At 39.9% G+C, this 25,173-nt stretch overlaps 1 protein-coding gene across 2 annotated transcripts; it reads right to left on the bottom strand.

The window, feature by feature from the left end:
* Nucleotides 1-6,916: 6,916 nt before the first annotated feature.
* LOC131222863 (inactive protein kinase SELMODRAFT_444075-like) lies at nt 6,917-19,219 on the bottom strand. 2 transcript variants are annotated; one of them, XM_058218088.1, is made up of 11 exons: nt 18,559-19,219; nt 17,814-18,462; nt 17,289-17,592; nt 16,427-16,581; nt 16,247-16,341; nt 15,047-16,080; nt 13,918-14,078; nt 8,534-8,610; nt 8,278-8,425; nt 8,038-8,187; nt 6,917-7,549 (listed from the first exon to the last, which is right to left on the bottom strand). In XM_058218088.1, exons 3-11 carry the CDS (start codon nt 17,473-17,475, stop codon nt 7,304-7,306), a joined length of 2,253 nt encoding a protein of 750 aa, XP_058074071.1. In that variant the 5' UTR covers nt 17,476-17,592; nt 17,814-18,462; nt 18,559-19,219; the 3' UTR covers nt 6,917-7,303. The 2 variants fall into 2 exon arrangements, with proteins under 2 accessions (XP_058074071.1, XP_058074070.1); XM_058218087.1 differs by having other exon boundaries at nt 17,814-19,219.
* Nucleotides 19,220-25,173: the final 5,954 nt, after the last annotated feature.

Below are 25,173 nucleotides of genomic sequence, written 5' to 3'. Positions count from 1 at the left end.
AAGCATCGTACGCCGCTTGAGTATCATATGAAACCTCTCTTATTTAGAGAGCGTGATAGTCTAAAACGTACTGTTCACGTGCGTAAAACAACCAAACTCTTTGGCGCTCACTATCTTTTATATGTAAATCAAATCCATTCAATAGCTGAGAAAAATCATTTTAACCGTACATACAAAATATCAGGCTAATATATGCTCTTATGGCCCACAATATTGAAAAAAAAAAAAAAGAATAATGTAAAATGCTCTTAAAGCATCTAAATTCACATGGTATGGCCTGCCTGATATTTGGATCAGGTTGGGTTTTTTTTTTTTCCATCCTGTTACGTTACACCTGATTAACGGGTCCGATGAGAGGTATACACCATGGTGGCTCCACACACAAGGCTATCGTTAGCATCCCATCCCCATTGTCCCTTGTAGTGTGGCTTACCTCAATATGGATCTCTCTGACTTTTTAATCCAGGTCCTAGAATCGAAGATAGATCTGATGGACGGAGTGGATTTTACACATACAGCTCATAAGCTGGGGTAAAACAGGTGTTGCAGACGATTAGGTTGCCATGGGTAGAAACGGAAATAGCTTTCGGGGGTAGAATTGTCATTACACGTGAAAATTAGCAGAGAATGACGGGAGGTACTTAAAAAGGTTCTCCCCTCCTGGCAAAGATTTTTACGAGGCTCAGACACCACCGTAGATGGGAACGAGGACAGAGTAGTTCCTCACAGCTGGGGCCCACAATCCAGTGATCTAGACCATTTATCTGATGGACCATGCCCAAAGAGTGCAATGCATTGGAATTATATGCATCCTATATGTCCTTTTTAGCATTAGAATTGCCTGTGGCTGTATCATTTTCTCCACCGTCTATTTTATGGCCACCAAACAACCAGATACGATCATTCCTTAAATGGAATTTTTTTTTAATTTTTTTTTTGGGAGGTGGTCATCGACGGTGGGACCAATCAGATCAACGGTCTGGACCATAGAGCCATGACCGCCACTTATACAGAGGGTTCTGGGATGCTGTCCTTGTGTCAAGGATCCTATAATTCCTTCTCAGACAGAACGCATGTTACACAAGGTGGTCCCATCATTTCCACATGTAGGAAATAGGGACCATGGGAATCAACGGTCCTTACTTTTTACTGAGGTAAAATTAAGATAATTATTAGTCGCCTTTCAGACGTTAGTTGTACCGTAAATTCCCATTCAGCTCCAGTTTTTACTCCCAACTCGCCACGTGGAAGACATCCGTACCGTGAAAACAGTAGACTCCCCAACATACGTATCAGCTTACCTACTAATCGGATCATCAGGCTCTTTTCTTTTTCTTTTTAAAAATAAAAATAAAAAATTATTAATGTTAGTGGTCCTCATCGTGCCACCTACCATTTTCATAACATCGGACATTTTATTGAAGTTGAGCCTTAGAAAAAAAAAATGATAAGGCTGCATGAAACTTTAAGACTTATTTATTTTCAAGATTTTGATAATATAAAGAAATTTTATTACCATTATGGTTGTATCATCGGCAAACTAAACAATATGAATCCCTAATCCAATGCATATGAGACAATATGAATCCCTAATCCAATGCATATGAGACAGGTAAAAGAATTTGTACCTATTATAAAATTTCATATATTTTTATATAAAAAATAAATTGATATTAATATATTTTGGTGATGATGAATTTGACTTTAATATAAAAATATCATTATTATAGTTTAAGGCTGATAAATTAAATGTGAGAATTTGCAGCCGAATGTGGATAATCTCATAAAATATGTAAAATAATTTGTAATCATTATATACTTCTTTTATATTATCACGATGAGTGTCGAAATACATAGGCTTTTAATGTACAGCCATTGAACCTGATTAACTTTCTTCTTTTCAAAGAGATCTGCCTAAAAGCAGATTAGGTAGGGATGGGGCTGACATATAACTTTCTTCTTTTCAAAGAGATTTGCCTAAAAACAGATTAGGTAGGGCTGAGGCTGACATAGGAGGATTGGATTCATGCTGATTTGATTAGAATACTGTAAACATAAACTTCAAGGACCCCTACCTCTCCCATGAGGTCATGGAAATCGGCTGTTATAGCTCTCTTGTAGGATTCCCTAGCCACTCAAGTAAGTGTATGAAGCAGTTTTGTAGTGGTGTGCATGCTACTGTCCAATACTTAGGCATGTGAAACATGTTTGAAAGCGATTAGACTGATTACCTACTCAACTGATGTGGACGCACGGGGAATCAAATCTGGCTGGATCCGGGCTTTACCATGTTGTCTCCCTCACTAACTCAGCTGCCAGTTTGGCTAGGGCCTTTAGCTGGGAGACCACCCACAAGTCATCCCATGTGCTCAACGGTGGCAGCCGGTCGGTCCCAGGTCGGGTCGTTGTAAGCCTGAGCCCAACCCGTTTACAATTCGGGCACCCGGGTGTGTGAAATCCCATCTGTTGGGCTCGTAGATTTTCTAACCTGTAAACATTGTCATTTTACTTTCTCGGGGCTGTTACCTGGCTAGAGACGGACGGTTCTGTCAGGGATCTGTGAGGCACACTGTGATGTATATGTTTAATCCAATGCATCCATCCATTTTGACTGATCATTTTAGGCAAAAGGCCCAAAAAGGAGATGGATTGAAGGCTCAATTGGACCACACCACTGGAAGCAGAAGGGATTGAATTCCTAACGTTGACAAACTTCATAGGGCCCACCGTTTTGTTTATTTTCCATCCGACCTGTTCCCATCGAACCTTTCATAAGGTCCACAAGGGAAAACATAAATATCAGTTTGATCCAAAACTTCTGTGCCCCTAAGAATTTTTCAATAGTATGTTTTCAATACCCACTGCTTCCTGTGGTGTGGTCCCCTTGAGCTTCTAACTGCCTCCTTTTTAAGTTCATATACTAAAATGATCTTTCAAAAATGATGGACGGTGTGGATAAAACATATACATTATGGTGGGCCACACAGAGCCCCTCCCAGGATCGTCCGTCTCTAACTAGATCCTGGTGGGTGTAGTATCCAATCCGCGCCCATTTGTTTTATAACAAATGGATGGCTAGAAAAGAAAAGTTATCTTATCTGTTCCATTCGTTTGGTACATTTAAGGGCTGGACATTAGGAAACGTATGTTCATGTTTATTAGCCGTTGATTTGATGGGCTTAGCGGATCTCTAAAAATTAAAAACTGAGATTGGAAGATCCCAAAAATATTTAAACTGTCGCTCATCTGTTAGAGCATTCAGATAGAAGGACCCACTGATGGATGGCTTAGATCTTGTGGCTATGTACCATGGTAGTAGCACATACGTGGTGTGTACATGATCTGCCTTGTACACGTGCGTGCGTAGCAAAGCTCTGGATATAGATAGAATCATATAGATGTTGACATGATGGATTGCTCAAGCACTGTAGTGCTCCAGTTGTATCTGAAGACTTAAACAGTTAAACCAATCAATCCAAGCCGTCCATTGGGTCCATCACACATTATAATGGCTACCATGCAAGAATGGCTCTTATAGAAAGATTTTTTGTGTGTTTTGTGGCCTTCTCATTTATATCCATTTGTCTGCCAAACCACTGGTGAAGTTTTTAATATTGCCTAATAATATTGATTTTTTTAAACTATAAGCAATACATATGAAATACAACGAATAGATGGCTCAAATTGTTGTTGGACCTTCATTTACATAGATGATCTTGACCATCCATTTTATAAGCAGTGAAATGGGTAGTTAGAATCGTCAAATACTGTGAAGTTTGGATGGTGATCCGTGGAATGTGTGCAGGATGTAGTAATCTGTACAGATCAGTCATTCAAATTAATGCTGGAAATGGGCCGGACTGGGCTGAGTAAAATCAATATTTAGAATGGAACCCAAAAATCTAGACAACCAGTTCAAATTAAAGCCCATACCCGGCCCATTGCCAGGCCTAATTAAAACTATCCATCCAAGTGTCCTAGATACAAGTAGGAGCACCAAAACACAAGGTGCAATGAGAGATTGGATCCTGTATCTATGATCCACATAAGGGCATTGCCCATTCAAGCATGCGCGTGTCCACATATACACACAAAAGAACTGTTCATTTCTCCTGTGTAGGAAGTACTTTGGATGGGTGTAAAAAACAGAGATGGAAGAATTGCTTGTACTTTTTATTGAGAAAATTACAATTAATTTAAATTTAATCTTTTCTAATTAAATTTGACTAAAAAGGATCAGAAAATTTACTAGTTGAATGAAATATATCTTAATATAAGCAAGGAAAGTAATTTTGGGAAAAAAAAATACAGGGGAAATAAAATCAATCCATATATACAATATATATAGTGAAATGCTCACCGCACACCCGTTCCCATGAGAACTGGTGAGAATTTTTTGAGAACTCATCTGACGTGATACGAGCCCAAAATTTAAAAGGTCCACATGATGCAACGCCCCATGAAACCCCCAATGCTCAACTTTTACCCTTATCCAAAACTTTGACAAATAAAAACAGCTTCCTCCCAAGATTTGCCTTTTATATATATATATATATATATATATATATATATATATATATATATATCATCTTTCCTATTAATAAGTGGGCCCATCTGATTGTGGATGTAGGGAAGAGGTTGAAGCACATGATACTCCAAGGGCAATACATAAAATGTAGTCTGGCTCATAATTAACAATTTGGCATTCAACAAATGTATGATAGAGGAAGATAGAGAGGTATTTTCGGCTATTCAACACTTTTACTTGAAAAGTTTGGAATAAAAATTTGGACCAGATAGAATAGCTCAGCCCCATATTTCTGCCTCTCCACATCCGCTGCTGAGCCACAATTATTTTGGAACGTGGACAGTTGAGCAATGATTCTAAGCCGCTCCTTTTCTTCTTCTTCTTCCTTTCTTTTTTTTTTTTTTTTTTTTTTTTTTTTTTGTATATGCAGATGTCTTGTATTCTGTTGAATAATGCAGGTAAGTGATATATAAAGCCCAACAGGAGGCTTGTCTCCCTGTATATGAGACCCAACCTAAAAACCCGAGCTAACCTGACGGAATAAAGTATTTTGAGTATTTCTATATGTGAAATATTAATATTCTCTATGTGAGTTGAATTAGGGTCCTGTAAGAGAAGCTCTTACAAGTTACTTAAGTGCTAGAAAGTTCAAGGGCTATAATTATTCTTTTGAGAAGATAATAGTGATATTAACGGGGACTTATCCATCATGTAGGCACAACACCAAACCATGTAAATCTATTGTATTTTGTATGTTGGTTTTCTTTATTGCATTGGTTTGTTTCTTACATTTTCATGTACGTACTAGGTCAGACCATTGTTCCAATGGGGTTGACAATTAATTGTCTTTAATCCTTACTAGGTACATCTTCTTACAATGAAAAATAAAAGGAAGAAACATATCCTTTTAGGCCAATAATTTCTACCAACGATGGATTTTTTAATATTTTTTTCTGACAAAATAGATAGAATGAGGAGATATAGAATGAGGAGATGACGTAGAGAATGAGTGATTGCAAATTTCTGGTTTTTTTAGTGGAGGTTAGAGATTACGGTATGTTTTATATGGAAGTTGAAGAAGCAATATATTTTTAAAATAAAAAATAAAAAATGCAGTTTTACAATGGAGAGTTTAATTGTTCAATATGGAAGTTAAACTGCATTTAAAACTTTTTTTAAAAACAAATCAGTTTTTTTTTTTTTTCGTAAATACAAGTACCATGCATGTTTATACACAAGATAAAAGCTATTTAATACGCCCGAAAAAACGTTTTTCTCAATAAAATAGTGAAGATGCATGTAATACATAGTATCATATGTGTATTTGCTATTTATGGTGAATTTTCAATTTATATGGGTAGTGCCATGGTCAAATGTCTATTTTTCTCATGCCAAGTGAAAGGTTCCGAATTCTATTGAAGAGATTCTCGGGGCATGGGTCCATCCACAGTGGGCCTAGTAGACCAATGGCCTGGACCATTGAACAATAAACCTACTTGTACATGGGTCACACAGCGAGAGGAAGTTATGGGCCAATACTTGCAACTTGAACTCTGTGAAAAGGAGATTCTTCTTTATCCAATAAACTGTGATGTGTATGTGTGGGCTCCACTCTAAGAATCGAAGACTTTAGGGTTTATTTAGGAAGTTCCCATCAAGCCAGATAGAGAATTGAACTCCATTATGCTCAATGGGGGAATACCTTTCATTTCATTAGGCCATTTAGAGCCATCCCAATTGCAGGCCACCCTCTATGCATTAGCAGGTTAACCTGAGGCTTGGCCCAACTTGAGGTATTGAATACTCAACCCCCAACCACATGCTCGACTTAACCCAAAGCCACCAACCACATGAGTGTTTCCCGTATGTGAAAGCCTAAAATAAAATCTTCTTTTTGAAAAAGGAATTGGTAGTCAATGGGATGAAATGCCTTCTTGAGCTTCCTTGGAGAGTTGCAGGAACAATGGGAGATGTCACTACACACATCTGCCATATGCATGACATGATGACGATACTACGAAGCAATCCAATTATTAGCTACACTAAAATCACACCAATAGAATGATCCAAACCATCCAAAGGTTGACTATCTAAATGAAACATTGACGAGTTTTGCTTGTGATCCTTATGTTTGAGGCCCACTCGAGGCTCAAAATTTCCTTGGTTTTTGCTTAAGTATATTTTTCAATTGGCTTATTACAATCATTATGTTAAATATCACATATATGCACTAATTTGAAATATAAATGCTGATTTGGTATATCATATGTTCCCATGAATATATTGAAAAATTCCAATGCATTTCAATTCCTCCCATTTACTCCCATCCAAACAGAATATTTAGATTTCAAATGCATTTCATTTACTCCCATCCTAACACAACTGAGCAAGTCATTTACCTATAATTCCATTTCCCATTTACCTCCATTTACAAGCTGTCAAACAAAGCCCGGATTCTGATCATTTCTTATTATGATCCATGAGGATGGATGATTTTCTGATGACCATACGTGCGGTTGGATCATCCATCCAAGAGATCAAACAGCTTCCAATTCATTCACAAATGATCAACCGGAGTTCTACATTGCTAGATGACAGTTCCCTTCCAAATGAATGCAACAAACCCTATGATGCTTACTACTGTACAACCAAAACTCTAGAACGTAAAAAGAAAAAAGAAGGGAAAAAGAAAAAAAGGAACCAGATGAAGGAGAACACATCAAATGCAAAGAAGAATTTCACATCCTCCACACATTGCATGCATCTACCTTGGTTTTACAGATCGTCATCACATGAGGCCCGCCTCGCTTTCTCCCTTTCCCTCTCCCAGTAAGCTGCTTTTAGAGCCTCGTAGGAGAGTTTCCCTGCCAACCCCTCTGATGCTTCATTCATGATAAGACCATTGTATTGCTGATGCTGCTGCTCCAGCCATATCCTCCCACTCCTGCTTCCAGGTTCATATCCCGGCGTTGAAACATAATTGGAGTCCATAACCATATCTCCCTCCAATATGCGAAGTACCTTCAAGAGGAATACCACCAAACAAAGAAATCAAAAGGAGGCATGACAACAAACAAATAATTCAAAAAGAACGACCCTAGTAGAGCTTATTTTTTTAGTCTGATTGGTGAAGGAGAAATGCCAAGGCAATTTCAACAAATATTGAAGTGGCAACTTGCCACAAACATATGCAAGAGCTGGCCCATTCATCAGGCAAGGTCCACACATCGGGTGGCCCACATGAGTACATTGACTATAGACCATTGGTTGTCCTTTCTTAACATGTTTGTGGCCCACTTGATGAGTGGATGACATGATTTCAGACGATCTGTTCATGGTGGAGCCCACCTAATGAATGTTCTGGCTCTCAGAGACATGCCTCTTCAATTTTTCTTCGCATGAACTGCCTAACCATTTCTCATCAGAAACCACTTTCACATATTTAAAGTGAGTTCCCTGAAGGGAGGGATAATCACATGCATCACATCTCAAACCCATTTCCTTCTTACCTGAGACATGCGTGGCCTTGAATGGGGGTCACGCCGAATGCACAATGATGCAGCATGTAGCATGCAATAAACCTCATTTTCTAAATAGCAGTTTCCAAGTTGTGGGTCCACCAGTTCATCGATTGCATATTCTTCCAGTAATGGGCGGGCCTGAAATGCAAGCAGCATAAAAAGAAATAAGTATAATTGTGGGAGAGAAATAAACTGGATATACCAGATTGATAACTTCCGTCTTTTTACCCATTCAGTCAGGCATTGCTGGCCCTTGGGCCGGTTAATGTCCACGGCTTTCCGCCCCGTAACAAGCTCAATCAAGACAACTCCAAAGGAATACACATCAGCTTTCTCTGTAATTTGGCCACTTTGCGCGTATTCTGGTGCCAAGTACCTATATGAAGGCAGGAGGAAGAGCAGATTTTTAACATTGCTGTCATTTGCTAATAAAAGAGTGGTAGGTGTTTGCATGTGGGCGTGCATGTGATCCTTTTAGATTTACCCAAAGGTTCCGATAACTCGTGTTTCCACACCCAGGTCTCCATCCGGCTGCCACCTCGCCAAGCCGAAATCTCCCACCTTCAGAAAACCAAATTCAGGTCAGATGCCGAACTGTTCCCTTTATTTATGGTCAACAGATTTTGGGCAAAAAGCATGTGTGAGGACAGGTAAAGGGTAAATTGAAGGACAAGGCTTTCTTATGTGGAAATTCACAAAGGGTCATGATTCAACAACGTGCCCTCATGTGAGGGGGTGGTGCGCATGTCAGAGATCCAGGTCATTCACCAGGTAGGGTACAATGAACATGCCATGGATCAAAAATAATGTTGTTTCGCTGATCGAGCAGGTCAAACTTGCATGAGAAAAATGGGTTATTAGAAAAAGAAATCAAACAGTCCAAATTCAATGTATGTCTCAATTGATGAGTTTACTACCCTGATTTTGGTAAGGGCATGTTCGGTATACTCTTAACCTGATGAAAGAACCGTATCTCTGATACGTGTACTGTTTGCATAGATCACTAACAAGTATTCCACCCCCTAACATGAGAGACCCCTCATTGCATCACAACCCATTCATAAATGCCATGTGATTTAAAAAGTGGGTCGCATCAGCTGCATTCACCATGTAGCTTGAGAGAATCTAGTCGTTACTAACATTTTCCCATTCACATGTTTTTAAAAAAAAAGAAAAGAAAAGAAAATTCACATGCTTTATGTGCCAGTTACAAGGGACACTGTTTAAGAAACGGATTGACCAATCTTTTGGCAGTCACTGACCGTCGGGAGGACAGTTACAGCAGGTCTGAGGATTGATAATAGGCTTGATATTACTAGTCATCAAGGACACATGCCAGAACGATTAGATCTCTAATTCGATATAATACCCAGATCTCCTTGATGATAATTCCCAACCTCCTTGGACCTGACCTCTAGACATCCATGAAACAAACCACTAGAAGAAACACCTTCAAAACAAGTTTTCTAGACATAGGACCTAAACATCTTAAGATCTTCAAGCTGTCCTTTCTGCTCATTCAGAACTTTCTCACTAGTAAGGCACACAAGGAATCTGTGAAGGTCGAGTGGTGCTGCTACTGCCCACTAACTGACTGAAAGTGGCATCCAGGTGAATGGGGTGCAGTTCCAGAGGAGCCTGATGGTCATCACTTCAATTTTTCAGCATCCGCTTGCGAGTGGACAAACGTTTGAATAGGAAAATATTTTTGAGCTTGCTGGGTTCATTTGAGAAAGTTGCTTGGGGAATCATGAGATTCAGGTTTAGTGCAATTTTTTTATTTTTTTAATTTTTTTTTTTTAAAGTTCAATAGATAGGTAGGTAGGTAGCATGTGAAAGATATTGGGCAGACTTCTCTCACAAAGAAAAATCCTTCCACATTTTTTTGCTGCTCACATGTGCTCTACATATGAACTACAGCCACACCTTGTCATTACCACATATATCTTGCGATTTCGCTACAAGTTTCGCTGGCCAGAGATAAAGATATAATATCGTTATCGCCGATAATATCGCCGATAACTGGAAATGCAGGGAAAAAGGGGGAAACATGGAGAAAATGGTGGAATTTTTCAGTGAAACTTCATGACATGTCTAAATACACATATTTACATATTTAGGATTGAAAAAATTACAAAAAGAATGCATTAAATAAGAAGTTTCCATTTAATGGGGGCCAAAAGGCACGCGTTGTCGTAAGAAATCACTCAAATAATAACCAAAATGAGTTTATGTAATACAAATGTAAGCTTATAATAATTAAGACATGCAAAAGTAAATGCATTTAAAAAAAAATACACATTTATGGCCACATTTCATCCCTATATAGAATGACAAGGTGACTCGTAATCATTGTTCAGATCTCGTGGCCGTTGAGAGTAATACTGTGGCCCACTATGAATGTGCGCGGGTTATCCACGCTGACCATCTATTTTTTCAGCTCATTTTAATAGTTGTTTCGAAATTTGAAGCATGTCCAAAGCTCAAGTGGACCACACCACATGAAACATTGGTAATAATGATTTTCACAGTTGAAACCTTGGTCGGGCCTACAGTGATGTTTATTTGTCATCTAACCTGTCCATAAGGTCGCAAAGACATGGATGAAGGAAAAACACAAATAATATATTGATGCAGATTTTCTTCGGCCTCATGGAATTCTAGACGTTATAATTTCAATTCACACTGTTTCCGTGGTGAGGTCCACTTGAGATTTGGATATAATTGGTTTTTGGGCTAAAGCCCTCAAATTATTTGTTAAAATGGATGGACGGAGTGGATAAAATATGTAAATCATGGTGGACCCCACATAATTTACTCAGTACTCAAATACATATGTACTTGAGTCGGTGGCTTAGCTACGACGGGTTGAGCGGCAAGACTTGCCACCGTAGTGACGAGTAGCTGTTATCTGGCCCCACCATGGTTTATGTTTCCTATCCACACCATCCAACCATTCGAAGATATCATTTTAGTGTACAAGATAAAGAATGAATCAGATCCAAATCTCTAATGAACCACACCACATGAAAACAATAATGATTGGATATCCACCGTTAAAATCCTCCTATGGCCCACTACTATTTATTTGATATTCAATCTGTATGATTACGTCATACAGACCTAGATGAGGGCAAAAATCAAATATTAGCTTCATCCAATACTTTTATAGGTCCCAAAAGGTTTTTAATGGTCCACGTTATTCCTGTCATGTGGTCCACTTGAGATTGGGATATACCTCATTTTTGATCTCATACTCTAAAATTGTCTCGAAAAATAGATGGACGGTAAGGATACAATACATACATCATGGTGGGGCCTACAAAACGTTATGGTGGCCCAACGAATTGTTTAATGGTGAAAATCATTATCTCCGCTGCTATTTGTGGTGTGGTCCACATGATCTTTGGATATGATTCATTTTCTGGATAATGCCCTAAAATAATCTCTAAAAATAGATGAACGGTGTAGATATAATAAATACATCACTGTGGGGCCCACGTAACTTTAATCTCCTTTGAACCGTTCGTAAACTCGGAGCTCGAGGAGCGTTAGTGCTCGTCTGCGCACGCCACGTACCTACAGCAGCTATACAGCTACTGTGTGTACACCACCCATTCCACTTCCCTTTTTTTGATGAACCGACCCCGACGATGGCGATTTCGATGGGTTTTTGTTAAAGCTCCCAAATATCTCTCCCATATTTCTGATTTTTTTTCAAATCCCAAATCAAATCCCCGTAAGCCTAGGTAGAATCCAGTTTCCTTTCAAAGCTATTCCATTCGAAGAAAAAAGGGGATTTTAGGTTTTTCGTTCTTGTGAAAGATCCGGCGCTGTTGACCACGATTGGACAACCAAATTCAGCCGAAGGCCACTCCTTGGGTAGATCTTGAGTAAAAAGGTAAGAGAGCTTCTTCTTCTTCTTCTTCTTCTTCTTCTATATATTTTTTTTCCGAATAAGAGGGTCGTCGCCTAATGTCGCCGAAAACACGGCATTTGTTTTGCCTATTTTATCGAAATCTATAGGGGAGTTGGCTGATTTGGCCAGTGATTCGAAAATATCGCCGATAATATCGAAAATATCGGCGACATCTAGAAGAGAAACGAAATATTGGGGTTTCGGTATCGCAGGTCTGGCGACACCGATAATATCGGCGACATATGAACTACAGCCACACCTTGTCATTACCACATATATCTTGCGATTTGGGGGTTGGATTGAATCCCACATACAAACCTTTCCACAGAAGACACATTTAGACATACCCACAGGCAAAGGCAAAGACACTAATCAAAGTACCCCGTGTTATCTAGTCAACTTTCAGAGCGCATAGCTGTACCATCTCAATCACTCTCCATCAGTTCATCTCTTACTGGAATAGTTTAGGCTGCTTTGGATATCCTCTTTCTCAGTTCTTGGTTCTATCCTCCCTAATCTTTCCACACATTCCATCTCAACATCATCTCTGTGAGAGCATTTCTAGTCAAATAACCACCTACCAAAATCTTCCTTCATGTTTCATTAGCATGCAACCACAATACTATAGAGGCACATCTCCTCCTCACCCACCCACCCAACTCTTTAAGTCTATTCAAAACATTTCCACCAACCTGTTCATCCTTTTGAACTATAAAATCAGGGCAATAGAGCATATCATGTTGAGGAATCTCCTGGTCGTTGGTTTAACTAGGCCGTATAATACAGTGCTTAAGCTGAGAGCTTGTACAATACGTTCAGTTTGCACAAGTGGGGCACATGCTTCAGTGATCCAAAAACCATTGATACAATGGACCTCATGGACAAAAAGTACCCCAGATTGGAAGATCCTAGCTATATAATATTTGGCTTTTTCACATTGAATGTGAAGGTTGGCTGCATTTTCTTTCTTAACTGTCCATTTATTTGGTCAACTATTGAAGGGTCAGCGTTTTACCAACTGGGAGATGAGCATGGGCCATCCATAGAGGGGACAATCATACCGATGGTTTGGATTGCTGAATCATGGGCCTCGCTTGTACAAAATAAGCTCAAATGGTATTGTACAAATGTTCAAACTGCGCATTGTATAATTCCTCTTTCACTAAAGCCTTGTCCCTATAACTATTCCAAATAAATTTGCATACCTAGTAATGTGGCATGGTTTTTACTAATTTTTAAACCTCGACCTACATTTGAAAATACTTCCAAACAACTCAACTTGGCTAGTCAACTCAACTCAATCAGGATTCATAAAGACTTGAAAAAGGGGGAAACAAAAAACTCAAATTGGTCTGAACTTGGTTGCCTTGACTCGACTTGGCTCAATGCAAAACTCAACAAAACTTGGCTTGATTCACTTGGATTTGTAACTTTGAATATTATCAAGTCTTATTGCGGAAGACTTGAAAACTGAACAGTCAAGAAGACTCCAAAACCAAGTTGAGTGTTGGAGTTTTAAAACCATGCTCTAGAGTCTATAGGCTTCCTTCAATGATTACTACTTTTCTTTCTTGATCTACCCACATCATCTACAAACAACATAAACCAAGAGAACTCTTTCTGAAAGCTGGCAGTGAATTCGTCTATAGCAAGTCAAATCATCAAGTGCTCAGAGTCAAACTTTATCGAAGACACCACTACAAGCAACTAGTCAACCTCACCAAATTTACACTCAATACTATAACACCACTCTTTTGGCTCTCATCCATCTCTTTTATGATGTCAATATCCCTAGATACCCTTTAGCCTCCCATATGCAAATTTGCCAAAGATAACGAAAGAGTTAATAAAGTTGAGTTTCAAGAGTAAATAATGTCAAAAAGATAACATAAGAATCTGCTCACACATAAATCCCCAGTCTCTAGCAAGAAGTAGGAAGTGGTCCGTACCAGTGGTTCAAAGTCATGGGTTATGAGGATATTGTTTGGCCTCATATCCCGATGGACAATGCAGCCAACTCTACATTCTTCATGAAGGTATCGTAAACCTCGAGCAGCTCCCACTGCAATTTTTTGTCGTGCAGACCATGTTAAAGGATCTTGGTTACGTCCTGTGAATTTTCAAATTAAAACCAGTACCATTTGTAAGTAACAATAAAAAGAACAAACACCATCAGCTAACATAAACTCAAGAAAAAGAAATTTTGGTGATATTAAGAACAATACACCCCATATTTTACAAATGGGCCATAAGAAACCATTTATTGAGTTCGTAAAGAAACAAACAGAAAATCAACTTACTGGAGCTTGGATTTCAAGAAAAAACATTGAAAAGGCCTAGAAAACTATGGAATTTAGGTTATACACCAGACAATGAGATGTACATATAGTTCACACTCTGGTTGATCTTATGATGGCTAATAACATCATGTTGACTAAAGCTTGAATAATAGAGCTTTGCTAAGTACACACGCATGTGCAATAAAGCTCGCCTACATGCCCCACACATGTGCCATCATGGCACATAGGTGCGAGATCCAATCCAACCATCAGCTTGGTCTGACCTTGTACATGTTTTCCCAAAAATAAATCTGTTCCACTCAGCTTGTGGGGCCCAATATTGAAACAGGTCGATGGGTTAGAAAATTCAGCCAAGTTTTTCGGAGCTGTACATTTGTTTTGCAAACTGTAGCCCTCCTGGCCAGTGGATCAACCTGATTCTTGGGCTAGGGCACCAATATAGCGGTACTGTTCTAACAGATGGATTGGATTGCAGACATGAATTTTATTGCACACACGTGTGGGCTTAGCAAAGCTCTGAATAATAAATGTGCCTAATTTACAAACATTTGTTAAAAGAACAAAAAAAAAAAAAAAAAAAACACCAAAATCAAGTGCATTAGCAACCTATATGCAGAGGGCAATTTCGTCATGGAAAATAGCTTTAAGTTATTTCCCATTATTTTATCGTATTTGTGTAATTGGTTGATGTTGAGGTCATCAGGGCATCTCCTAAGAATGACTGTACTTGATAATTTTCACTAAACATGTCTCCTGCTTGGGACTGCAAAGTAATTACCATAAAGATGAGCATCCAGTGACCCATTGCAGATATATTCATAAACCAGCAACCTTCTCCTATCCTCAACACAGAAACCAATCAACATGACAACATTCCGGTGCTGTGCACAGCTGAGAACTTCCACCTCCGAGCAGAACTCAAGATCCCCCTGAGAACTAGCCAGTTTGTGTTGCTTGACTGCAACTGCCTGGCCATCAGGTAAGACCCCTCTATGAACTGATCCAAACCCTCCTTCAGCCAGGAAATTTGCCTGCGAAAACCCACCCGTTGCAAGCTCCAGCTCAGCATAGCTAAACCACCTTGGAGGTTTTCCAAACACAGGTGCCTTGTGCTGACAGATTGAACAAAGTGGAGGTGGGCCAGAAGGTGCATTTCTGGAGAGTGAAATTGCTTCTCTAACATTTCCACTGAATTCCAGGTCTGCTCTATAGTTCAGCATGCCAATACCAGCTTCTCGATCAAGCTTAGAGAATTTCTCCAGCAAAGCTTTTGCCGTGGAACTCTGAACATTATCAATGTGCCTTGGTGAGCTTTCCTCAACATGTTTTGAAAGGCGTCCAGTACTCAGAATCTCGGCCATCCATGGCTGAAAGTCTAGGCTCGTTGAATGGCCCAAGTCTTCACTGTCGGTGTCAGAACTGGTTGCATCCAAATTCTGAATTTCCTTCGAGATTATTGACTCCTCTTTCTTGATATCTCCATTTATTTCAGAGATGAAAAATGGAGAAGTTCCAGGATCTGAGCTTGATACCGAGGATGTCCCAGCTTCTGTTGCAGTGAATGGTGTCCCTAGCTCCGGGCTGCTAGTTGGAGTCACGACTGGCCCTCGAATGGAGTTCAGTTGATCACTGACATCTTTTGCAGTTTTTTCAGACACTTCTAACTCAGGAGGCAAAGTGCAGGCCACTTCAGGTTCCATTTTAGATGATCCTACCAAATTCAAGCGGAGAACTTTAGGTTGTGAACGTTTCATAACCACAATGTTACATTGCAGCTCTTCCAGGCACCTTTTCTCCTCCTGCTTCAGCTGTCTGGCCGGAGAAGCCGAGAAAGTGAGAAGAGTTAAGACAACAGAAACTAAAAGTATGCTGAAAGGAAAGAAAGCATGTGAAATGCTTGTACAAGTGAAACTAAACTAAAAGAAGGAATTAAATTTGTGCAATCCAAAAAATAACTGAAAGCATAAACCATAATTACTTGTCCAAGACAACCCAGTTTGCTTTGGCTCTCTTGGATTCTGCAGCCACAACTCCGCTTGGCGATCCAGACACGATCTTTATCTTTACATTGATCTATGAAACAAGAAATGAATCATGTAAAGACCCCAAACCAGTAGTTGAAAGGAAGGACAAATATAGGAAATATTCAGGTGCTAACCTTATTTGGGTCATAAACGTCATGGAGCTGAAGCATCATCTGAGAACAGGAATCTGTAATATCACACTTCTGCTCCGAAGTAGTTCCTGTGTAAGACCTTCTGTGGCCACTGCCACAGTCTCCCGCAAATCTCGGAAAACCCCATAGTTTTCTACCTGAAGAAACAAAGATAAATCTCATCAGTTACCAGCATCACCCACTGGCAATCTAAACAAATCAGGCATGGGGAGAAAGACGCCGAGAAAGAATTATTTAAGGTTCACAAAATGCATGAGAACCCACTGATGCGAGTCACGAAACTATAATTTGTCTCCATCCGAGAAATGGATTTCAGCAGTGATACAGTCAAATTCAAAATTTCAGAAATAGTCCAGTACAGCCACAAAGTTGGATAAATCTTTTTTGCACCAGCAGACTTCATGGATATCACTACTGTAAGCCCAAGGGGCTAAGTGAAAAGAATACTGCTGCAATGCAAAATGGTCTTCCCTGTTTGAAGCTTCAATTCCCAAAAATCGGCCCCAAAACTTTGGAAAGTTGAAAACATCCTTTCAATTTAAAACAAACAGCTGCTGTGTATCTGCTGGAAAAATGGCATTAATTGTTCAAAACGAAATGGATAATTGAATTGAAGATCAAACAATTCAGTGAGCATCCTATCAACTCCTAATCTACTGAAGTAAACAGACTCACTGAACTAATAAGTTGCCCATAGCAGCTCAAAGATATAGCAACCACAAAACAAATCTACCTTCTTTGTGGATAGATGGCGAGATGTTGCAGGAAGGTGGTGACAGAACATTTTAAAAAATAAAAATATAAATATAACAAACATATAATTTGAAAGGGCAGATGAAGATACCTGACCCATGCGATGGGAGAACAACCAGCAACGTGATGCAATCCCCAGGCTGAACAACATGAGTTAAAGCCCACACAAGTGCAGTCCTTGGAATTTCCCTGGAAGCCTTAACGGCAACAACGACCTTCTCCGCAACATCTGAACCTTTATCCTGCTTCCCACGCTTCTGTTGCAGATCAGTATTCATGGCACTCACGAATTCCGACCACTTCCTTCACCAAACCCAATCTTCCATACCCATCCCACAACACTCAATTTCTTTCTGAGGCAGCAGAGAAAGAATCCAAGAGCAGATAGACGAGAGCTGCTCAAAACAACAAAGAAATCATCCTTCAGAAGAACTAAACGTTTAGAGATCTAACCATTTCTATCCTGTTCTAGCAATCAACATTGGAAAAACCATTCCTTCAGGTGAACTAAAAGTTTCTGTTCTAGGAATCAACATTGATCTGTTAAGATGAAATGCTTGGGGGAAAAAAAAAAATCAAACGAGGAGACAGAAAAGCAGAGCATCCTTCAAGATACCTTTCAAACGTGCAGTAAATTTTGCCTAGCCAAACGCTCTTTTCTCTTTTCTTGTCACTTTTTTACTGCAACCCTTTCCTTTTCCCTTTCTAATCGAATACTACCTTCCAAAAACCTTCTTCTTTTCCTCCTACAGACAATAATACCTCTCTTTTGAAAACCCTCAAAGGAGAGATTCTAGGGCTTGAAAGCAAGCAATTGAGGCCAAACCATAGTCTCTTTAATCGAGTAGCTTTGAAAGCTCTAAAGCAAAAGTATCAGAACAGTGTTCTTGGGAATGTACAACTGATCGCTGAGGGAAAACGACACAGCTAAAGCAGATCTCACTATCTTCCACAGTAATAACCTTTCAAGCTTTCAAATCAAAGAGTCAAAACCCTATGATAAAATAAACAGCTTCAATCCCAGTAAATGAACAGATTTCGGATCAGAACGGAATAGAATCGCTCGATTCCTACAGGAATGAGCTCAGGACCTTCAAAGCAAAGGATCGAAATGGTAAATCGAGCAAAAAAGGGCTTCGGATGAACATGATGGACGCATTGCAGTCCAATTCAAGAATCTTCAACCGACTTACTTCAGAAACTTCAAACGTTGAGCAAAAACTTTCAAATCGAGCGCCGAAATCTTCCAAATCCACTCATTTCAACTGCATTTCCAAAGTTTAGCTGACGAAACTCGATTTTCACAAGGGAAAGCACCGAAACGCATCAAATCCAGCACATTACTGACATTCTTTCCATACCTAGAAAAGAAGATAGCTCGTCGTTTACGAGAAATTACCGAAATTACCAAAAAGAGCAGCTACCAATAGAGAGAAACGAGATCAGATCCGTTCCAAACGGCATTTTCACCGTTTTCCATTTCGAAATCCAAAATCTTCTATTCCGAAGTTCTTCCGACGAAGAAAACACTATGCTCGTTCAGGAGCCTACATATCGATCCTCAAAACCGTTGAAAACGTCGAGAAAAAGCAGCAGCTCCCGATGGAGATGAACAAGATCAGATCATTCCAAACCGAAGCTCTGCAGAAGAAGAAAACGCGAATTTCGCTCGAAATCCTCCAAATCGAGCCCGATAATTGCTGAACTAACGAAAAGAGCAGCTCCAGAAGCGGAACAAACGGGATCAGCTCGCTCCTGACGATAGTTTCCGCCGTTTCTGTCTTCGAAACCCTAGAATAACCGAATCCGAAGCTTCGAAATGCGATTCTCGTTTTGACACGGATCCAAAAATATCAGAATCCCGATCAATCCAAACGGCTTTTATCGATATTTTGACTAGTTTCACATCAGAAACGGCAAGAAAACGCCAACTGCAAGAGAGAGATTAGGAAAAAAAACAGAAGGTAAAAATGATGCGATGAACTCTCTCTGAAACTCGGCTCTGCAGTCTACAATCAGTTGCAGATTTTTACAGCGAGTCGACGTCGAAGGCTATAAAAAGAGTGCCACTGTTTTTCTACCAAATTACTCAAATAACATTTCCTTTCTTCACTAACTCTTCGGCAGCGGATTAGGTGCGGCGCCGACCACCGAAGATGATGCGGCTCTTACCATGGCGCCGAACTTGATGTATGTAATCTATATCCACGCCGTCCATCCGTATTTAAAGATCATTTTCTGGTATGAACCTAAAATTTAAGCAGATCTAATACTCATGTAGTCCATAGCATAAGAAAAGGTGGTGATTGACCATTAAGGGGCCACAAAAGCTTTGGATCAAGACGATATTTATTTTTCTCTTAATCCAAGGTGTACGTGACCTTAAAAAAGCGGTGGATGTCAAATAAACATTATGGAAACATTAAGTGCCCTAAGGAATTTTTTAATGGTAGGGCGTTCAGTCACCACTGTTTACTATGTATGATCCACCTGAAAATTGGACCTGCTTAATTATTTATCTCATGCCCTAAAATGATATGGGAAAACGTTGGACGGATTGGATATAGAATAAGTACGCTAAGGTGGGTCCCACAGTAAGGGCCACACCGTCTTGGGTAAGGCCGGGGCCGCACCTAATCCGCTCCCCTGCTCTTCCACCTGGAAATTAGTCTCCGGTGAGGGAAGCAGGCGATCTGCGCCCTGGGGAGAGAATCTCGGTGGCCCTGTTGTCGGAAGCTGTGTGGGGCTCACAGTGATTCTCGTGACAAATCAACTCCGTCCATCAGTTTTGAAAAACAATAATAGAACGGTATACAAAACTCATGTGGACCATCCCCCACGAAACAGCGGGGATTGAACAACCACCATTGGAAAATTTTTGGGGCCACAGAAGTTTCATATCAGGATGATATTTGTGCATACAATTTATCTGAGTGGTAATAATCCTATTAAAGATTTGGATGGCATATAAATATCATGGTCAGCTTCGGGAAGGTTTCAACCGTAGACGTTCTGTTTCTAATGTCCCGTTGTGTGGCCCACATAAGTTTTGGATATTGCTGATTTTTTGAAACCTGCCCTACTGTGTTCTTTCGAAACTGATTTACGGAGTAGATTTGTCACAGGAAGCTCTGTTGGCCTCACACAGATTCAAATAACAGGAGATATTCCCGGGAGCGCCGGGGGCAAAGGTAATCCGCTTCCGACCGAGACTGAGAGCGGATTAGGTGACCCCGGCCTCTTCCAAGAGGAAGCGGATTGGATACTGAACCCTTCAGCAGCCAAAACGCTACTGAAGTGATGCGGCAAAACGCCATTGGTTATATGCAAACGGCATGTTCCTTGGTATAAATGCTACTCCGTTAGATCCGTTAACGGATCTTTCTCCCTTTCCGCCGTGCACCACTCGGCCACGAAATCGGATGGTCATTCAGAAAAAATTCAGTTGGGCCCACTGTGAATTTATGTGATTTATCCACACCTTCCATCTGTTTTTCCATCTAATTTTAACCGTTGAGCCCAAAATTGAAGCTTGTAAAAATCTCAAGTGGACCATACCACAAGAAACAGTGGAAATAATGATTTCCACCGTTGAAACCTTTCCAGCCCCACAGTAATGTTTATTTTTCATCCAAACTGTTCAAAGGATCAAAAAACATGAATGAAGGTTAAAAAAAAATATAATCTTGATCCAAAACTTTGTAGCCCCCAAAAAATTTTCAACGGTCTAAATTCAATTCACACTGTTTCCTTTGGTGTGGTCGATTTTAGCTTTTTATATTATATGCTTAGGTTTTGAGCTAAGGCCCTGAAATTATCTTATAAAATGGATAGACAGATTAGATAAAATATATAAATTACGGTGGTCCCCATACATTTTACTTACGCAATCTGCTTCCCTTGGCCACGTACCGTTAAACTCCACATTGCATTTTTTTTTCTGGACGCAGATTTCTTCCTGCGCTAGGAACCCAGGCTGATGTTTGTGAGAAATCTTCCCCTTCCATCCGTTTTTTGCTCAAGCGAGCCGTACTAAAGGAAATGTGATTAGGGAAATTCCTACTGTTAAAATCTACCTGGGTTTGACAGTGATGTTTACAATCCATCCATACCATTAATAACTTCATTCCTACTGGGATGAACTGAAATAAAAAATATTAGCATGACTCAAAACTTCTGTGGCCCACGAATATTTCAACTGTGAAAGTTCAATTATCACTTTTTTGACCCACTTGAGCTCTAGAAACTGTTCATTTTTGGCTTTAAGTCTGACTTGAACTCAAAAAACAGATGGACAGGTAGGATTTCTCACAAACATCATGGTGGGCCCCACCTGGTTCCCAGCGCAAGAACTTCTTGGAATGTCTTTTGGCAGGAAATCCACGTCCGTGCGTGGTCGAGTGTGTTCACGGCCTAAACGGAAAAACATCCGCTAACGGATCTCCGTTGGAAGAGTATTTATTGAAAGGAAACAGCCGCTTGGCATCCAGCAATGGCGTTTTGCCACATCAATTCAGTAGCGTTTTGACTACTGAAGCGCTCAGTGTCCAGTCCGCTCCCATCCAAGAGGAAGCGGATTGGTTAGTGTCCCACACACCACTGATCAAGCTGGTGTGTTGACGTCACAAGTTATGTGGCCATCACGAGGTATGTGTTATATCCAAACCAGCGGATTGGTTAGTGTCCCACACACCACCGATCAAGCTGGTGTGTTGACGTCACCAAGTTATGTGGCCATCACGAGGTATGTGTTATATCCAAACCGTCCGTCCATTTGGCGAGCTTGTTGTAATGTTTAAACCAAAAAAATAAGACAGATACAAAGATCAAGTGGATCACACTTCAAGAAGCGGTGGGAAATTGAACCTCTACGGTTGAAATTCTTTTTAGGGTCAGAGAAGTTTTGCATCAATATGATATTTGCTTTTCTTCTTTATTCACGTCTGTGACCTTATGAACAGAATATGAACAATTGAATGAAAAATAAACGTTACGTGAATGCTATGAATGTTTTGACGGTAAGAATCATTATCCCCACTGCTACTTATAGTGTGGTCCACTTAACCTTTAGATATGACTTATTTTTGCATTCATACTCTAAAATGATCCCGCCAACTGAATGAACGGTGTGGATATAATTAATACATCATGGCCATGTAACTTTGATCTGCTTTTCAATAGTTCGTACACCTCCGAACTCGAGGAGCGTCTGCTTCCAAGTGCCACCTGAGACTGTTCAGCTCTTACCCTGTGGTTACAGTGGGGCCATGTATCCACTCCGCCCATCCGATTTCCCTCATCATTTCAGGGCATTATTCCAAAAAGGAATTAGATTCAATTATAATGTGGACCATAATATTTTATTTTTTTTCAAAGTAGAGATTAACCGTAATGGGCTACAAAAGTTTTGGATCAAGCTGTTTTTTTTTTTTTGGACCTTCATCCGTGCTCATGCGACCTTATCAACAGATTCGATGGGAAATAAACACTGCGTAAACATCAGGGTGCGCTGTAAAAAGTTTTTAATGGCAGGACGGTCAATCACCACTGTTTTTTATGATATGGTCTAACTGGTAACTGGATCTACTTCTTTTTTGAAATAATACACTTAAATGATCGGTAAAAACGGGTGGACGGAGTGGATACATAATAAATACGTCAAGGTGGGCCCCACAGTAACCCCACGGTAAGGGCCGCACCGTCTTGGGAACGGCCGGGGTCTCACGTCAATTCGTCATCCGTTCTCACGGAAAGTGGAGTTATGCGGTATTTGATACTCCGGTGGAATGTGATAGTTCATACTAACGCGCTAAGACATTGTATACGAGGTAGAATATAAAACAAAATGAACCGTTAAAATGATAGGAAAATATTTAGATTGTTTATAAACATAGACTGAGAATTTATAAAATATTATTTCTTCTGATAGGTGGATTTATCTTTTGGATTTGGTTCACTCACTGTTCATTTTGACCGTTGTATGATGTCCACCGATCAGAACTTAAGAGGTTTTAATTTAAATTATTTAATCCATATAATATGATTCCAAATATTTGGAGGGTTCAGATGTATTTAGATGTAATCTAAAATTGCACTTTATTAGTAGATGCTTATGAATAATCATGCTTTGTTTAGAGTATTAAAGTTTCTCTCCGGTGGAGCATGACTATCCTTCACACGCATCCAGACCGTCGCGACTTATGTAACACAATCCAAACCGTTCAAACTTCTAGGCCCACTGTCTGATCATGAAATATCATGAAATTTGCTGCATCTAAACGCAGCCTTGGACTGATGATTATTTTTCATCTCACCATCCTCTCTGGTAAAACCAGAATTTACAATGATCTTTAGTATGATTTTTAGCAAATGAATCATCTTCAGTGGATCCGACAATTTCAACGGTTCAGATTAAGGTCATGTATTGCACGCGTCCACTAGCTTTACACATTTCCATGAAATCTCGTACTCTGCTAGAGTATCAAAGTTTTTCGGGTAAATCTCAGTGGGCTGGCAAACGGCTATCGAGTGTGGACGGCTAAGGTGGTTGGCTCAAGTGAGGCTCACTTTCTGTATTGTGGAAGAAACCATATAATGGTCGGAGGGAAGGGGTTCATCCATGTCTGCATCCCACGTGAGGTACTACTACTTTTAGTCACGAGGACCTGTAATCTTGCAGGTACCAGTTTGGGAAATCGGATTGTGTACTGAATTACTCAGTAGGATCTTATCGTACTGAGTAAACTCCAGTGGGCCCACTTTGAATGCATGTGGTTTATCAACTTCCATTTTCCAATATCATTTCCGGGGTTGAGCTCACAATTAAAGATTATCCAAAGCTCAAGTGGACCATACCACATGAAACAGTGGACATAATGATATCCATGCTTGAAACTTTACTAGGACATAGAGTGTTGTTTATTTGTCATTACAAATAGTTCATGAGATTAATACAAACATGGACGGTTGGAAAAAACAAATATAAGCTTCATCCGAAACTTTTGTGGTCCCCATGAAATTTTCAATGGTCCATTTTAAGTTTGTATTTGCTTCGTTATTTTTTAAGACCCTAAAATGTCTGGAGAGATTAGATCAAATATATAAATCACAGTGGACCACGACAAAGTTTACTCAGTACACCTTGGAGTAGTGAGTTACTCGGTACGCAATCCGCTTCCCCAGCTTGGTTGGGTGCAAAGGCAAAATGGGAGCTGACTCGGTGAGAAGCCGTTCAGGTGCTGCCCGGCCTAATTCAAGACGGCGTGACACCTACCGTGGGAAGCCGTCCAGGTGCTGCCGGGCCTAATTCAAGACGTCATATCCATGCCATCCATTCGTTTTTTCAGGTCATTTTAGGGAATGATCCCAAAAATGAAAATGATCCAAGTCTCCGGTAGACCATATCATAGGAAACGGTGGTGATTGGATGCTCCACCATTAATAACTTTATAGGGCCTACTGTAATGTCTTGGTAATGTTTATTTGCCATCCAACCTATTGATAAGGTCCCACAAACCTGAATGATACAAATATCAAAGTAAAGATCCACGGGTACAAAAATATGTTGTCACCGCATTAGAAGTTGTGTCCATCATGTGGCCCACAAAAAGTATTTAAAGTTCAATAACCACTCTGTCTTATATTATAGTCCACCTAAAATTTGAATTTATTGTATTTTTGAGCTCATAGCCTAAAATAATATAGAAAATAGGATAGACAATATGAATATAGAATATATACATCAATACAAGCCCCATAGTAAGAGTTGCACTAACTTGTGTGATGTCAGGGTGCACCTAATCCGGTCCCTAGTCCTTGTCGTGAGACACCTGAGTATATACTTAATGAAATCAATTTCAAACATGCTTTGTTTTCCTCAATTGTGACTTTGGCATGTGGCCAATCACATCTTACAGCCTAGCTGTGTTGGGTGAGGGCCTCACCTAATTCAAGCTCATGCAAAACTGCCCAGGTGG

This window comes from Magnolia sinica, chromosome 13, assembly GCF_029962835.1.
Source record: "Magnolia sinica isolate HGM2019 chromosome 13, MsV1, whole genome shotgun sequence".
Classification (NCBI taxonomy): domain Eukaryota; kingdom Viridiplantae; phylum Streptophyta; class Magnoliopsida; order Magnoliales; family Magnoliaceae; genus Magnolia; species Magnolia sinica.
Note: the sequence above shows the minus strand (reverse complement) of the source record. Positions and strands in the feature narration are given on the sequence as shown.

Excerpts from the sequence above, each read along its gene's own strand:
- LOC131222863 (XM_058218087.1), bottom strand. The coding sequence starts at position 17,475 with ATGAATACTGATCTGCAACAGAAGCGTGGGAAGCAGGATAAAGGTTCA. Across the intron at positions 16,342-16,426 it reads ACGTTTATGACCCAAATAAG|ATCAATGTAAAGATAAAGAT; the intron begins GTTAGCACCTGA and ends CTTGTTTCATAG. Across the intron at positions 14,079-15,046 it reads ACTGGATGCTCATCTTTATG|GACGTAACCAAGATCCTTTA; the intron begins GTAATTACTTTG and ends GAAAATTCACAG.